At 55.6% G+C, this 15,403-nt stretch overlaps 1 protein-coding gene across 1 annotated transcript in view; it reads right to left on the reverse strand.

The window, feature by feature from the left end:
• The window catches only part of WNT7A (Wnt family member 7A), a 67,569-nt gene extending 52,454 nt beyond the window's left edge, over positions 1-15,115 (reverse strand). The window contains exons 1-2 of the mRNA XM_057554042.1: positions 14,793-15,115; positions 9,842-10,068 (exon numbers count right to left, since the gene is read on the reverse strand). Coding sequence (XP_057410025.1) covers positions 9,842-10,068; positions 14,793-14,863 — 298 coding nt within the window. The 5' untranslated portion in view covers positions 14,864-15,115. The remainder of the gene's footprint in view (positions 1-9,841; positions 10,069-14,792) is intronic.
• Between the last annotated feature and the right edge of the window lie 288 nt (positions 15,116-15,403).

Genomic DNA, 15,403 nt, shown 5'->3' on the forward strand with positions numbered 1-15,403 from the left:
TCTCTCACCGGAAAGGTCTTCAAATTATCCCTCCAAGCAGCCATCGGCTCACCAGACATGTGCTCCATCCACCCACCCAGCCCGAGACGGGTGAAAAGACAGAGCCACTGTGCGAGGCATACGGATTCTCAGACCTGGGATCCAGGGCCCAGCCGGTCACCCGAGGGAGAGGGGCGAGCTGCTGAAGTGACCACTCGGGAGGAGAAGCGGTGAAACGGGACAGGAGCAGAAGCCCAGAAATGCATCCAAGTTCCCCAGTTGGTAGACAGAGGAGGGTGGCCCATAGGGCCTGAATCCTAGGTCATCTGTGCCCTTCCCTGGAAAAATTCCACAGGGGAGTACCAAACAGGAGGTCGTGAGTATTTGAAAAAGAATGCAGCCGTCCCCAGGAGCACACATCAGGAAATCACCATTTCTTTGTTGATAATAATGCTGGACTCATAGCAAATTTCTATATGTGCTAAGAATTTGATCATCTTCCCACATCCTGTCTCTCCCCGGAGACAGGGGAGAGAGATTCTTCGGAGAGCTCCCCTCCCAGGCAAACCCTGCGGCATGAATTTGTCTCCACTACTCTCTCCAGCCTCTTTCTGCCCTCCCTGCCCCCCTGCCTGGAGCCAGTGCCCGGATCACTCTGGATCCCTGGCTCTGGCTGGGTCACACCTGCAAGCCTGCTGCAGCTGCCCATCCCCACCACACCCTTCCTCTCCTGGGCTGTGGCGGCCCATTTTAGGTGACCCTGCAGGCAGCCTTCCACGCTCCAGTCCAGTGCCACCCGGCCGGTGCCCTCCGCTCTTCTACCAGACCCCTCAGAGCACATTCAGCCCTGACTCTGCGTCTGTCCCCAACAGACGGTGAGCGCCCCGAGGGCAGACCCTGTGGCCGATTCATCAGCCATTTACCACGCTGAAGATTCTAGTAAACATCTGTGGGACCAATGAATGAATGAATGAATGAATGGGTGGACACACTGTGGGTGGCGGGGGGGGTGTCCCACGAGCACTTAACTTACATGAATTCAACCAAATGCACCCAGGGAAAAGTAAATTTAACATACTGTATGTGTGGGAATGTAAATCGGTGCAGCCATTATGGAAAAAGAATATGGAGAGTCCTCAAAAAATTAAAAATAGAATGAGCATACAGCAATTCTACTTCTGGGTATTTAGCCAAAGAAAACGAAAATGCTAACTCAAAAATATATTTGCATCCTCACGTTCACCACAGCACTATTCACAATAGCCAAGACATGGAAACAACCTGAGCCCATCGACAGATGCATGGAGAAAGATGATGTGATACACACACACACACACACACAAGCATATGTGTATATATATGTATATACATACAATGGAATATTATTCACCCATAAAAAAGAAGGAAATCCTGCCATTTGTGACAACATGGATGGACCTTGAGGGCATTATGCTAAGTGAGATAAGCCAGACACAGAAAGACAAATACTGTATAATCTCATGTATATGTGGAATCTTTAAAAAAAAAAAATTGAACTAAAAAAAACAGTGTATGAATATTTTGGATGGGGTGCATCTTCATTCTATATATTTGGTGCATTACTGTATATACGTTATACACACATGTGAATGTTTTCCTGTACTTGTATAGAAAACCAGGTATTCTGAATTTTGTGGCTGATTTCAGGGACTTTGCAGAGTGACGCTGACTCGTGTAGATCTCATCGTCCACGTCCATATCAGATACTGGAACGTGCCTCTGCTGTGCGCTTGGGGAAGGATGTCACACTTGGGGGTGGGTGAATATACTTTTGGTGGATCCCTGGTTAGTCCAAAAGCCACAGTACGAGCATGGCCAATCTGTGAGGGTCTCCAGAGCAGTGTTTCCTGGTGTGGGTGCCTTGGAAGAGCAGCTCCACCATATGGTCAGTGAGTCTGAGGTCAGAGGAGCGTGGACCTCCAGGGAAGCCTCCTCAAGCTGCTCTCTTGTCTGCAGGACTTTTCAGAGCTTTTAATACACTGGCTCTCTCTCAAGCAGGGAGTATAGCATGCTGAGTTCCCAAATTTATCATCCAGGGAGCCCTCCTTTTTACCCCAGAGCAGCGGGTGGGGCTGGAGAGGGGTAGAGACCAGTGTTCCGCTGAACAGACTGGGGAACAGGTCCTCTTGAGTCACGCCATGGAGGGGGGATCTCCCCTAGGCCTTGACCTAGTCAACATTTGATCCCATTTGAAGCCAACGCAAATGTGGGAGGAGAGCTAACAGAATGCTGGCCTGACATGGATCAAAATGATCACATGCAGGAATGAACGATCAGTCTTGTATTTTGGGTCAGAAATGAAAAACATTCACTCAACAAAAAGAACAGAGCGCTTCCCATGTGTGCGGTGCACCCAGACCTGGGGCCAGAAGACTAACAAGACCCTGGAGGGCTCAGAGCAGCTGGGCGTGTAGGGTAGAGAGGAGCTGGCCTGCCGGGGGGCGAGCATCTCTCCATGTGTTTCCTGAGCATCTACTGTGTGCCAGGCCATGGGCCAGGTGCTGGGGGTCACAGAGAGAAGACGACTGACAGGTCCGGGCTCCATGGACTTCCCCACAGCCGGGGACCGATGGCAGACACACACAGCCTTGAAAAAGTATGCAAAGTCACTTCTGGAAGTGGTAAGTGCTATAAAGACAACAGCACAGCATGACCTACGGGGGAGGCTGTCTCAGCCAGATGGTCAAAGGAGGCCTCCTGGAGAAGGTGGCATCTGGGTGGAGGCCTGCATAAGGCTGGGGTCTGCAGGTTACCCACCATCGCTCAGCAGCTTCTCCCTGTGGCCCTTCTGCTCTGACCTCTGCTCCAGAAGGAGCTGGGGCGGGGGTCCGCACCAGTACCCGGGGGTGCACCACATCTACTGAGCCCTTCTGGCTGGAGAGACACAAGAATAACATAGCTGTGATTTATGAAGCACGTCCTGGGTGCCTCGTGGGGTGTAAGTAATCTCAGCTGCCCACACCTGCAAGATGGGTATATTATCATTGCCTTTTGGTCCTGGTCCACAGCCAGGCAATGGGGAAGCTGGGAAGAGAACCGGCAGGTAACTGCAGGGCTGAACTGTTATTCTGGGTGGCACAAATGAGCAAATAAATAGAGACTGTGCCCTGGAGTAGTAAGTGATGAGGAGAAAAACATGGAAGGTGAGGGGTAGCTGGAGAATGGATGGTCTACACTACACAGGCGGTCCTGGTGAGGGGCTGCCATGTGAGCCGAGGGTGGAAGGACGGGAGAGCATCCAGGCAGAGAGACCAGCTGGGCCAAAGGCCCTGAGGTGGGAAGGACTTAGTCACGTGTGAGGGTGGGAAGAGGGTGGCAGAGCTGGGGTGGAGATGGGGTCGGGATGCAGGTCATGGAGGTCAGCAAAGCACCAGGGGACCTGTTGGCATTTTATTCTCAGAGCAAGAGGAAGGGTTTTACACAGGGAGACACCGTGGTCACAGCGACCGTGGGGAGATTCTTTGCTGGGTGCCAGGTGGTAGGGGGGTGGGTGGGTACATTAGGGGGCTGATGGAGTTGGGTGACAACTCTCTGAAGATGAGATTTGAACCAGGAGGCGATGGGGGAGGTGGTGAGAAGTGGACAGATTGGGGGATACACTTTGTAGAATCAAAATGATGAGCTCAGATTAGAAATGGGACCAACAGCTTCTCCCCTTTCTACTCCGTATCTTCCTGTCCTGCTGCACCAGGAATAAAATCCAGAGCATCCCCAGTTCCTTGAGTTCCTCTTCATAGGAGACAGGCACGTGGGCCTCCTGGAGGGGTGAAGGGACATCCTCTTAGGGCCCTAACCCACCAGGTGCTAGGGTCTTACGTCCTGTGAATGCTGCTGCCACCCGACAAGGTGGGCTGCGTGACTCGGAGGCCAGCGCTCGCGTGGCTGCCTCAGGACCCACCAACAAAACGAGGTTGTCCAACACACGGCGGCCTCAAGAACCTCACGTCTGGCAGGACCACACAAACAAGAACCCCTCCAGCAGCAGGGAACTCGCCGGCCATCTCCGTCTTTGCCACAGAACACCCACGTGACTTGGTCAGCCTCCACCTGGCTCTGAGCTGAGCTGAGCTGAGCTGTAGGTGGACGTACCTCCTTTCGGGGATAGAGAAGACCCATGAAGTGACGGATGAGGAAGGGCCGCCTCTGCTCTTGGCCCCCACCCAGCGATCCTCCACGAAAAGATGAAAGACAGGGGTGTGAAGCCCCACGTGACCCACCCTCCCTGGGGTCCCGCCTGATGCAGCCCTCGCTCTTCTACCCGTGACACGACCACACACAACCAGATGGAAAAACGGGCAACAAGCACGAATAGGCAACTCACGGAAGAGTAAACCTGCACGGCCAGTAAACACAGGAAGGGATTTCAACCACTCGACTTCTCAGGGAAATGTAAATCAAGAGGACAGTGACAAAGCATTTTACACCCATCCCCCAGGCAAAAATGAAGACGTCTGGGCAGTCCCGTGTGGTTAGAGAGGCCATAGGTCAACACTGCCGGCTGGGGGAGTGGCACGTGGCACGGTCACTGCAGAAATCAGGTCCGTCCTCATACCCTGCGACCAGCAATTCCATTCCTCAGCATATACCCCAGAGAAGCACACACGTGGGCCCCGGGAGACGCGCACAGGGAGGCCCGCGGTGGCACTGTGAGAGCAGGTGCTCAGAGACAACCCAGACGCCCCTCAACCAAGGCGTGGGTGCACAGATGAGGTCTATTCACCACAGCTGAAATGAATCAACAACAGCTAAGAGAAACAACACAGATGAGCTTTGTTAATAGTGTGGGGAAAGAAGTAAATTCCAAAAGACTGCCTATAGTGGGATGCCTTTCCCCTGTAAAATTAAACACAACTCAAACTAAATAATGTACTTCTGGAGAATATATCAGTAGGATAAATTAGACATCAAGATTCAGGATAGAGAAAGTGTGACTTGGGAGGCGGAAGCAGGAGTTGCCTGAGGGATGTTCACAAGGGGTGCAAGCTACTGGTCCTTATTCTAATTGTCATGCTGGTGGTGGATTCAAGGGGGAGTTCATTGTTTTATTTAAGAAAAGGAAAAACCTGGAGTGTGGTGAACGCCTTCTTGGGTCCCCGAGGGCCACACTGAGTCTGGTTAGCAGTTGATAAACTTGTCGTGGGGTCACATAATCCCTGGCATTTAAGACCCTCGAGAGCCGGCCTGTCACCTCACCTGAGGCTGCAGACCCCTGCTCCCCATCCGCTTAGCAATCACACGTCGTCTTTGCCCTGATGTACCCTCTGCCTGGGATCCCATTCACTGACCCATGAAATTCTTCCCACCCTTCAAGACCCAGACCAAGGCCATCTCCACTGGTCCAATCTGCTCTTTCCACCTGGGAATCTCACCTCCGAGCACCCACCACACCCCATATGCTTTTCCCTAAAGTGCAGACCATGCTGCTCTCTGGCTTCTTGTTATGGGCTGAATTGTGCGCCACCCCCCCCTCGAATTCATATGCCCAGCCCTAACCCTCAGTACCTCAGAATGTGTCTGTATTTGGAGGTATGACCTTTAAAGAGGTGATTAAGTTAAAATGAGGCCATTCGGGTGAGCCCTCTTCCAACCTGACTGGTGTCCTTAGAAGAGGAGATTAGGACACACAGAGACATCAGGGCACATGCACAGAGGAAAGACCAAATGAAGACACAGGAAGAAGGCGACCCTCTACACACCAAGCATAGGGGCCTCAGAAGAAGCCAACCCTGCCAGCGCCTTGATCTTGGACTTCAGCCCCCAGGACTGTGTGTGGAAGTCACCCAGCCTGCGGTCGGTCCTCATTCCGGCCGCCCGAGCTGCCTGAAAGCCCCACAAATAGTCCCCCTCCCTGGGAGATGGTGCAGGTGTGGCTCCCAGGCCTGGACAACAACAGCCCTATTGTCAGTGGTCCCTGTGATGGTTTGGGATGGACACACGCCCAGAAGTCAGGCCCCAGATCCAATCAGAGTGAGCTCCAGGGCTCTTGCAGGCGCTTCCACAGAAAGGTCAGGCTCTTTCCTGCAGGACCTGAGCCTGCAGGTTGACCCCCCCGACAGACACCTTTCTGCCCCAGAGGAAGCTGATGCCAGCTCACGTCCCAGGGCTCCCCAAGTCGGCACCCCGACCTTCAGTTCCTGAGGATGCACAATTCCCCTTCCCGCCTGAGGCAGCTTGAGTTGGGTTTCGGTTTCCAGCATCCACTAGGACCTTGCCTGGTCCTGCCCTGGGGCCCTCTCCTCAGATCTAAGCAGTAAAATCGAGGACATTCAGGAGGGGAGACAGAAACATAGGCAGAGCAGGGACCGGACTGGGCGTGAGGAGGCGGAGAAGGGTGAGCCTTTGGGTCTCAGCACGGGATGCAGAACCCATGAAGGGCTGCTGCCTCCCCCCAGTGTCAATCTCCTCCTTCCTTCTCCGTCACAGACCCTTAGCTTATCTCACAGCTGCTCGGAATTAAAAAAAAAGACTACATTTCCCAGCTTCCCTTGCAGCTAGGTGTGTCATGTGACTAGGTCCTGGCCAATGGGAAGTAGGCAGAAGTGTGGGGTGGAGCTTCTGGGAAGTCTCTGCAAAGGCCGGTGATGTGTCCTGCGTCCAGAGTGTCGACCTGATGGCCCGAGTGCCCAAAGACTACACTCCTGATCCCTCACCCCTACGAGGCAGCCCTAGTTGGCTGGTCATTCCCAGAAAGAGGCAATCCCGTGAGGGCAAAGCAGTGTTGAAGAGCCTGGAAAGCATAAATCTGAGGCTTGCTTCTTGCTGTCCTAGAGCAGGATGCCTGTTGACACACAAGGAAACCAAGGCTCAGAGGGGAAGTGACTCCTCAGACTCGCAGGGGTCTCATCTTGACCTCCCCTTCCTCTGCTCCCACTGCCACCACCTGAGAAGCTCAGACCAGGGTAACTCCTTCCTAACCAGCCTCCAGATTGTCAGTCTCTCTCTATCCTGGCAGCTCACGGCCAAAGCGGGTCTCCACTGCTACCACTTTGCCACCTCCTGCCTGGAAGACTGGACCAGACTCCACAATCCCACACTTGCCCCTCCACTCACCAGAGGAAAATCCAAACCCCGGACTTGGCCTGACAGGTGCCACACTGTCTGCCTCCTGGCTCCTTCTCTGACCTCTGAGTCTCTCTGTACTCCAGCCATGCCGGCCTCCGTGCTGTTTGTCAAACCACCAAGCACATTCCTGCCTCAGGGCCTTTGCACCTGCCGTCTCCTTTGTCTTCCCCCAGACACCTCCCTCACAAATCCAGAGGCCTTCCCTGACCACAGAGGCTGAAAGTGCAGCCTCCAGCTACAGCGAGCACTCAAGAAATTTTTGGTGAACGCATGAGTGAGTGAATGAATGAATTCTGTACCCACTCTTTAATGACTTTTCCAGAATTCCCATTAGATTGAATCATATTTAGTGGGCCTAAAACCACTGACTTGTGGCAATTTCATACGGTGCAACCTTACTTTGGCAGTCATGCCCCTGCTCAAAGTTCCCCAATATCTCCTACCACCTAGAAATCGAAACTGCGAGCCCTGACCCCACACACCTCCAGGCTCTGGCTCCCACTCCCTTCCAGGTCCCGCAGGCCTGCTGCTCTAGCATCGCAATCCCAGGGGTTTTCTTGGCGCCTCTGTTTGCTTAAATCCCCTGAGGCCACCCTACCCAAGTCCTGCTCTTAAAGAATGCTCCTTGCCCCAGGCCTCTGCTCCTGCTTGGTGTATACTGGTATTATAAACTGGTGGGGGCTTCCCTGGTGGCGCAGTGGTTAAGAATCCACCTGTCAATGCAGGGGACACGGGCTCGAGCCCTGGTCTGGGAAGATCCCACATGCCGTGGAGCAGCTAAGCCCGAGCGCCGCAACTACTGAGCCTGCCCTCTAGAGCCCACGAACCACAACTACTGAGCCCACGAGCCACAACTACTGAAGCCCATGTGCCTAGAGCCCGTGCTCTGCAACAAGAGAAGCCACGACAATGAGAAGCCCACGCACTGAAACGACAAGTAGCCCCTGCTCGCTGCAACTAGAGAAAGCCCACGCGCAGCAACAAAGACCCAACGCAGCCAAAAATAAATCAATTAAATAAATCAATTAAAAAAATTTTTTTTAAATAAATAAATAAACTGGTGGTGCATACTGGCAGTATTCCCCCGCCTCAGCCTGCAACGGATCCCTCAATCCTACAACTCTGGGCAGCTGGGGGCTTCTGGACAGCAGGGACTCTTTCATCCCAGGGCTCCCTGCACTGGAGCCCTCCTGTTGCACCTTGGCAGGCATTATTACAATGCCACCAACGGGCTAGCTACTCCAAGACTGCGAGTGATACTGGGATCAGCCCAGTCCTAGGAGACCCTGCCACTCACTTTTTGCTGACCTTGGGCAAGTCCCCCTGAGCCTCAGTTTCCCCATATGTAACATCTCATATGTCAGCAAAGACACACCTCAAAATAATGCCAGAGCCCAGGCCTGGGTCCCAGAAACAGGGGGCATGGGTGTGAGCAGGAGAAGGCAGGAAAACCATAGCGACCACAAGGGAAGGGGCGCAGGATGGTGGGAGATGATACCAGGCAGAAGGAATGCGTGGAGCCAAGGCCCCCAAGCAGGACCCAGTGCTGTGTGCTTGGGAAACAGGATGAGGCTGGGTGGGCAAGGGGGTCAGGAAGATGGGAGCGGATGAGGACAGAGGGCAGCGGCGGGCCAGTGAGCAGTTGGGATTTCATTCTGAGGCCAGGGGGAGCCTCCCAAGGAGGTTAACAGGGAAATGACAGGATCTGATTTCCATTTACAAAGGACAACCCTGCCCGCAGGAGGGTTTGCAGGATGGCCGGGGGCAGATGGAGGCTGGGAGGTGCCACCTGTGTGACCCGAGGGGGAGGGAGTGAGGGCATGGACCAGTGGCCAGACTTGGGGTGGACCTTTTCAACATGAACTGGATTTGCTGATGTCGGGGCTGAAGGAGACAGAGAACCCGGGGGTGCCCTGTGAGCAGTCGAGCAGGCTGGGTGAACCACTGCAGCCGAGGGACCTGAGGCTGACCCGACTTTCAGGGAAGTTCACTGCTCGGTTCAGCAGTGAGGCTGCAGGGTTCCCGGACCCCCAGTCCAGACGCACACAAGCGAGAAGACACACAACATGGCCTTCCCCACATCGACCGGGGCCTCCTGGCAACCAACATTGTTCCCGTGCCCTTTCCACCAGGCTTTTCTCACAATTGCTTTGGAAACCAAACGTGTGGCCCAACACTCTGTGTGCGTGTCTGTATGTGTATATGTGCACGACACACCGTTCCCATAAAACAGGGGCTGGAAATTCAAATGCCCACAGTGGCCAGGCAAGTCATGTAAGGGTATTGGGTGGCAATGCAGAAGGGTGGGGACTGTGGCAGTGAATGGGCTGCCCAGGCTCCACCTAAAGGGCGCTGTGTTCTCAGCTGCAGCCCATTATTAACTAAGTGGGCACAGGTGTAAGCTATCCGTAGATCTGCCAATTTTTCCAAAGAAGCCAGAAGTCCATATTTTTAGGTGAAACAGATAGTTTTTAAATTTGGGCTTCAATTTAAAAAACAGTATCAGTGCTGTATCAGCCAGTTAGCATTTGAGCCACTGGCTGCTGGTGTGCAACTCTACTGGGAACAGTTGGTGGTGGATTCCAATCGGAGAGCTGACCCTCATCAGCAGACCTAAATTCAAGTTGTGGCACCTGCAGGATCCCATATCTAGGCCGTTCCAGCCTGCGGCAGAGAACGGGGTCCCAGAGCACTCCCGAGGCATTTTGGTCTCCCCATAGTTTATAAGACCCCCGCTTGGGGTGTCTGGGTGAGCACATACCCACTTTGAGCTCCTTTCCGAAGACGGTGCGCTCCCCCAGCGCCGAGCAGTTCCAGCGGCCATTGCGGAACTGAAACTGACACTCGTCCAGGCCCATTTGCGAGCCTTCTCCTATGACGATGATGGCGTCGGGCCGGCTCTGGCAGATCGCCCGCTGTCTGGGAGCCAGGCCTGGGATCTTGTTACAGATGATGCTCGCGCCCAGAGCTACCACCGAGGAGAAGCCACTGGAGCAGGGGACACAGAGAGACGGAGCGTTAGGCCAGCAAGGTGGGGGGCACACCTACAGGCCCTCCCTAGGTGTCCAGCCCTGCCCTCCCCCTGTCACTGCTCCCAGCACGGGTCTCTCAACTTTTTTGATACTGCATCCCCAATCCACGTTCACTCATTTATAATTCCCATCGGTACTTGTACCATGTGTATATTCAATATTAATGAGGCGTAATTTCTTTTTTAGCCACAAAGAAAGATGATGCGTGTCACAAACATACTGTCAAATGAACTAAGCCAGTTGCCTTTGCATCTATGGGAGAATTCAATTGAGATGAAGTTTAAAATCATGCAAAATGGAACTGCACTGTTTAGGGGTCATCTCTGTGTGGTAACACTGCGAAGGTAACCACCAAGTTTCACGTAGCGGTTGCCTCTGAAAGAGGGATGGGTGCACAGATGTTGATTAAAGAAAAAGAACTCTTCAGACATGTTATATATGTACAACATAATGTATGTATGTATATGTTTTATTTTTTAAAAATCTTTAAAAAGCAACTGTGAACAAAAGTTGTAGTATTTCCTTCCAGCATGCCAATGGAATATGTGTACCCCACTCCAGGCATAACTGGCCTAGAGGACGCTTATGACTATCGCACCGAGGTTCCTGTCTTCCCAACTCATTCACAGGTACATACTAGGCACCTGTCAGGGCACCAGGCTCCCGGGCTCCATGCTGGGAGACAGGCAAGGCCCTGCCTTCTAGGGACTATGGAGGGAGACCATGCGAATGTCTCAAATGAACACAACACAACATTCAGTGACATGCACTACAAAGAAAATAAATGAAGATGCTGTGATAACAAGTAGTGGTGGGTCTGGGAGGGAAGGGAGAGGGGCCGCTTTAGCATGAGTGGTCAAGGAGGGCCTCCCTGAGGAGGTAACAGTGCAGCAGAGACCTGAATGGTCAGGAACCAGCCATGGGAAGGTCTGGGGAAGAGTATTCTGGGCAGAGGGAACAGAAGATGCAAAGTCCTGGGAAGGGAACAAGCTTGGGATCGCCAAGGAACAGAAAGAACCCACAGACCCCAACGCAGAACCAGGGCTCGGTGGGGGCGGGGGGTTCTGGGGAGAGGAGACGGCTCAGGGCTGATCTTTCTCGGTACATCAAGAAGCACTGAAGGGCTGGAAGCAGGTTACTGACAGGATCCCATCCCTCCAGCCCCAGGGGGGGAGAGGACTGCGGGGCTCCAGAACAAGAGCAGGGAGAGTGGGCAGGCCAGAGGTGGCTTGGCCTTCGTGGCCGTAGTGGGGGTGGCTGCAGATGGAGGTGACCCAGCTCGCTGATGGATGAGGTGGAGCCGATGGGAGGGCTGGGGAAGGGTACAAGGGAAAGAGAGGCGTCAGTGTGACTCGTGGGTATCTGGCCTGAGGGTGGGCCCATTTCCTAATATCAAGATAACCCCAAGAGGCTCCAGTGGTAGCCCTGACAATGCAGCTAGCCCTCCCTTTACACAAAGATGGTCCACTTGTCTGGAGCTTCCTTTTGTATAATCCTTTAAAGGTCATCAAGCATCCTTTGAAAGAGAAGACCTCACTCTGGTTATAATAATGAGTTCCCATTTACATGGGCCATGGTCAGCCGCTGGGCTAAGTGCCTCGTCTTTCCAGTCCAGGCTCAGCTGTGGAAAGTTGTTCTGGAATTGGGATTTCTCAAGGCAAGGGTCCCCTGCCCAACACCACAAGAGCTGAGGTGACCCCACTCTTCTCGAAGCACATAACTGCCGCTGCTGCCACACACCAGCCCTCTTCCTGCCTCGGGCCCTCGATCCTTGCTGGTCCCTCTCCCTGGAAGCTCTCTCACCCCCTGACCTTCACACGGTTGGCTTCTTGCCATCGTCCAAGTGACCTCAAGGGTCACCTCCCTGACCATCCCACCTAAGGGAACCTGCCTCTCCACCCCATCCCTCCTAACTTTCCATCACAATCTCTGTTTTGTTTACTTAATACTCTTGATTACTCATGGTCTTCTGAAATGTTTTAATGTATGTGTTTGTTTTTAACCTGTGTGCTTATCACCTGTCTTTCTCATTAGACCATCAGCTCCTTGAGGACAGGGAGGCTGTCTGCTGGCTCACTAAATGGATTGTGGAGCTTCAAAAATGTCACTCAGGGTGTGTGCCTATTACACAGCAGGTGCCCCCAGTTATGCCTTGAATGCATCCGGGAACTTCTGCAGCATCCCTATTATATGCAAAGGCAGTATGGCAGGTGCTGCCACTAACTCTAGACCACTCAGCCTTTCTAAACAGCCCTATTGGGCAGGAATCACCATCTCCATTTCACATATCCACTTTGCGTAGCTGAGAACCGAGGCTCACCGAGGTTGAGGCCTGGAGGCTAGAAGGTGTTGGAACTAAAACAGGACCCTAGCAAGAGCTCTCGGTCATTCGTCTCAGCCACTCAAAGAGAGTCTAACATGGAGCTAGGATGTTTGAAATGTTTCAGGAAGATGCAGCACAGAAAGAGGTCAAGTGGAGATGTTCTGGCCACAAGTCAGGAGGAACCTCTCGACACGTAGTTGACCACCAGGAAATCCCTACACTGGCAGAGAGTGAAACTATATATTGGGGTAAAAAATGCACGGGCACCATAGTCTCGCAGCTAAGAGCTCAGGTCTAGGGTGCCATCTAAGCTTCCTTCAGCCTAGTAGCTGTGTGACCTTGGGCAAGTTACATCCCCTCTCTGTACTTCAGTTTTCCCATCGCTAAAATGAGGATATTAACTGGACCTCACCTCATAGGGCTGCTGAAAAATTAAATGTGTGAAAACATGGGAAGTGCTCCGAAGGTGTCAGGCACACAGTGAGTACTCAATACATGAACTGCTGTGGTAGTTATTATTATTGCATCTGATTGTTACAAAAAGGCTAGTGCTTGAGTCACTTGAACTATCCAAATAAAATAAGAATACCACAGGTGCCCCGCCATCCATCCGAGGACCCGAAAGGCCTCCCATGCCCATTTTACAGATGGATAACACGAGGTACAGAGAGCAGCAGCAGGGCCTGGCCCCAAACCACCCTGCAACCCCTCCCGACCTGGCCCTCTCCCCACCCCAAAGGGCGGCAGCGGGGCGGAAGGCCGGCGCCCTCCCTCCGGGCAGCTGGGCCCCTGCGGGGACTATGAGGTCTCGGCGCCGCCGGCGGGAGGTCGGGCGGGCGGGGCGGCCAGGGGAGGTTATTTTCTGTTGTTTTCCCTTTCTCTCTCCCCTCCCGGGCCCCTCCGCCCCGTTTCTAATTAAAAAGGAGATAAAGCTGCACGCGGCAAGCGCCAATCAGCCCGACCGGCTTCCTGGATGCTGGATGCGCGCGGGACGGCGGGGCGCGGGCCAAGATGAAGATTAAAGCAGGGGAAAAAAAGAAAAGCCACCCAGATGCGGGCGAATCAATAACACTTAAAACACACCGGCAGGCAGGCAGCGCGCGCGCCTCGCAGCCGCCTCTCCGCCCGCGGTCAGGGCTGGCAGCCGCTTGGTCCGCTCTGTGCGCACCTGCTGGCCGCCACGGCCGGTCAACTTGAGAAATCCCCGCGCCAGAGCCGCGGGGTGGGGAAGCGGGGGAGTGGTAGTGACAAAACACAAAGGATCCACCACACACACACCATCGCCGCCGCCCCTGCAGTCCGACCTCTCCCCGAGCGGAGCTGGGGGAGCAGGTTGCGTGAAACCTGCCAAGGTGGCCCTTGAGCGTCAGAACCTCTACCCATCCCTAAAGCCCCCGCCCCCACCTCCTGTGCTTCACGCGCATTATCTCCGAAGTACAAAGGGTAACTAGCCGTGCAAATGCAGCTCCAAGACGCGTCCCGAGCCGCCCCCTCCCACCTTCCAGCCAGCGCGCCGCCCCGGCCCCGCCTCCTAGAAAGGCTGGGGTGAGACTGGGAGGGCTGCTTCGCGGGCGAGCCGGCCGCCTCGGGTGCCCAGTTCTAGGGGGCGGGATGTCCCGCCTCTCTCTGGCGCTGGCTCTGCGAGCTTGTCTCCCTGAGTGTCTCGGGCCATCTCTAGTTCTACCTTTGTGTGCGTCTGTTAGGGTGGTTGGCGCTGTCCCCTTCGCCTGGGATGGGGCTCCGGGAGTCTGAGGGTCCTTGGAAACCGGGTGGTGCCAAGGCTCTGAGCAGCGGTTTGTGTTTTTGCCAGCGAACGTCCCTCCCTCCGGGTACCTGTTCCCTGTTCACGGACCGGCCCCGCCTGCCGCCCGGGGACTGCCCTGTACTAGGAGCGGCTGTGCCCGCGCCTCTGTGTACAGAGTTCCTTTCGGGCTCTGGGGGCTGAGCTCCCTGCGAGCGGCTGTGGTCCTGGCTGGGTGTTCCCGCTGGACCTGCTGTTCCCATCCCTGGTCTGAAGGGACCCTGGGAGACGCTGACCTTTGCAGCGGCTAGCCCTCTTCAGAGTCCCCCAAGCTGGAGCGTCCCTACTGGCTGTCCTTGGTTTGGGGGGCTTCCAGCCTCAGGCGTTCTCAGGACGGCCGGTCCCCCTGCCCGTGTCTCTGGAGCCGTGCGCGCCCCTGGGGCTCCCGCCCGAGGGGTGTCTTTGTGCGCCCACCGCTCCCGCACCGCGCCCACCCGGCCTCTCTGAGGAGCCAAGGAAGTTGGCGGCCGGCGGCGGCTCGCGGGCGGCGCAACCCCTCCCCGAGCCACGCCAACTTTGCCGGGACGCGCGTGCAGGAGGTGCGAGCGGCCCTTACCCGATCCGGAGGTAGACCATGCCCAGGCTGAGAAAGAGGTGGCCCAGGCAGCGCCGCGCTTTCCGGTTCATAGTCCCCGCTGGCCGCCGGGGCCGCGGGCCGGGCTGTGCTGATCCCGCGGGCCGGCCCTGGCGGGGCAATCAACATAGCCCGCCCGGGAGGCGCGGGCCGAGGCTTCCCGGGGCCGTCTGTCGTGCGCCCGTCCGCGCGCTCGGCGCTTGAGCCTCGCCGGGAGCGCGGGAGCCACGGAGCGGGAGGAGGGAGGGAGGAGCGAGCGCGGCACGGGGCGACGCCGGGCTGCGCGCGAGCGGCCGGTGCAAGTGTGCGAGGCGCGGAGAGTGCGGGGGCGCTGCAGCCGCCCGCCCCCGCCCCTCCCTCCTTTCTCCCGTCCCTCCCCCGCCCCTCCCCCACCCGCCTCCCCGGAGCGCCCGCCCCGCGCCCCCGCGCCCGCGGGACAGGACCGCCTGCTCCAAGCGCGCTCGCGCTTGCCCCACGCGCTCCCGCGGCGCCCCCACCCGGCTCCGGGGCGCCGAGCTGGGTCCGGGGCAGTGGGAGTCCGGAGGGGCCCCACCCGACGCTAACTCGTAAATTTGCTGGGCGAGCGGACGCGC

This window comes from Balaenoptera acutorostrata, chromosome 10 (genome assembly GCF_949987535.1).
Source record: "Balaenoptera acutorostrata chromosome 10, mBalAcu1.1, whole genome shotgun sequence".
Classification (NCBI taxonomy): Eukaryota; Metazoa; Chordata; class Mammalia; order Artiodactyla; family Balaenopteridae; genus Balaenoptera; species Balaenoptera acutorostrata.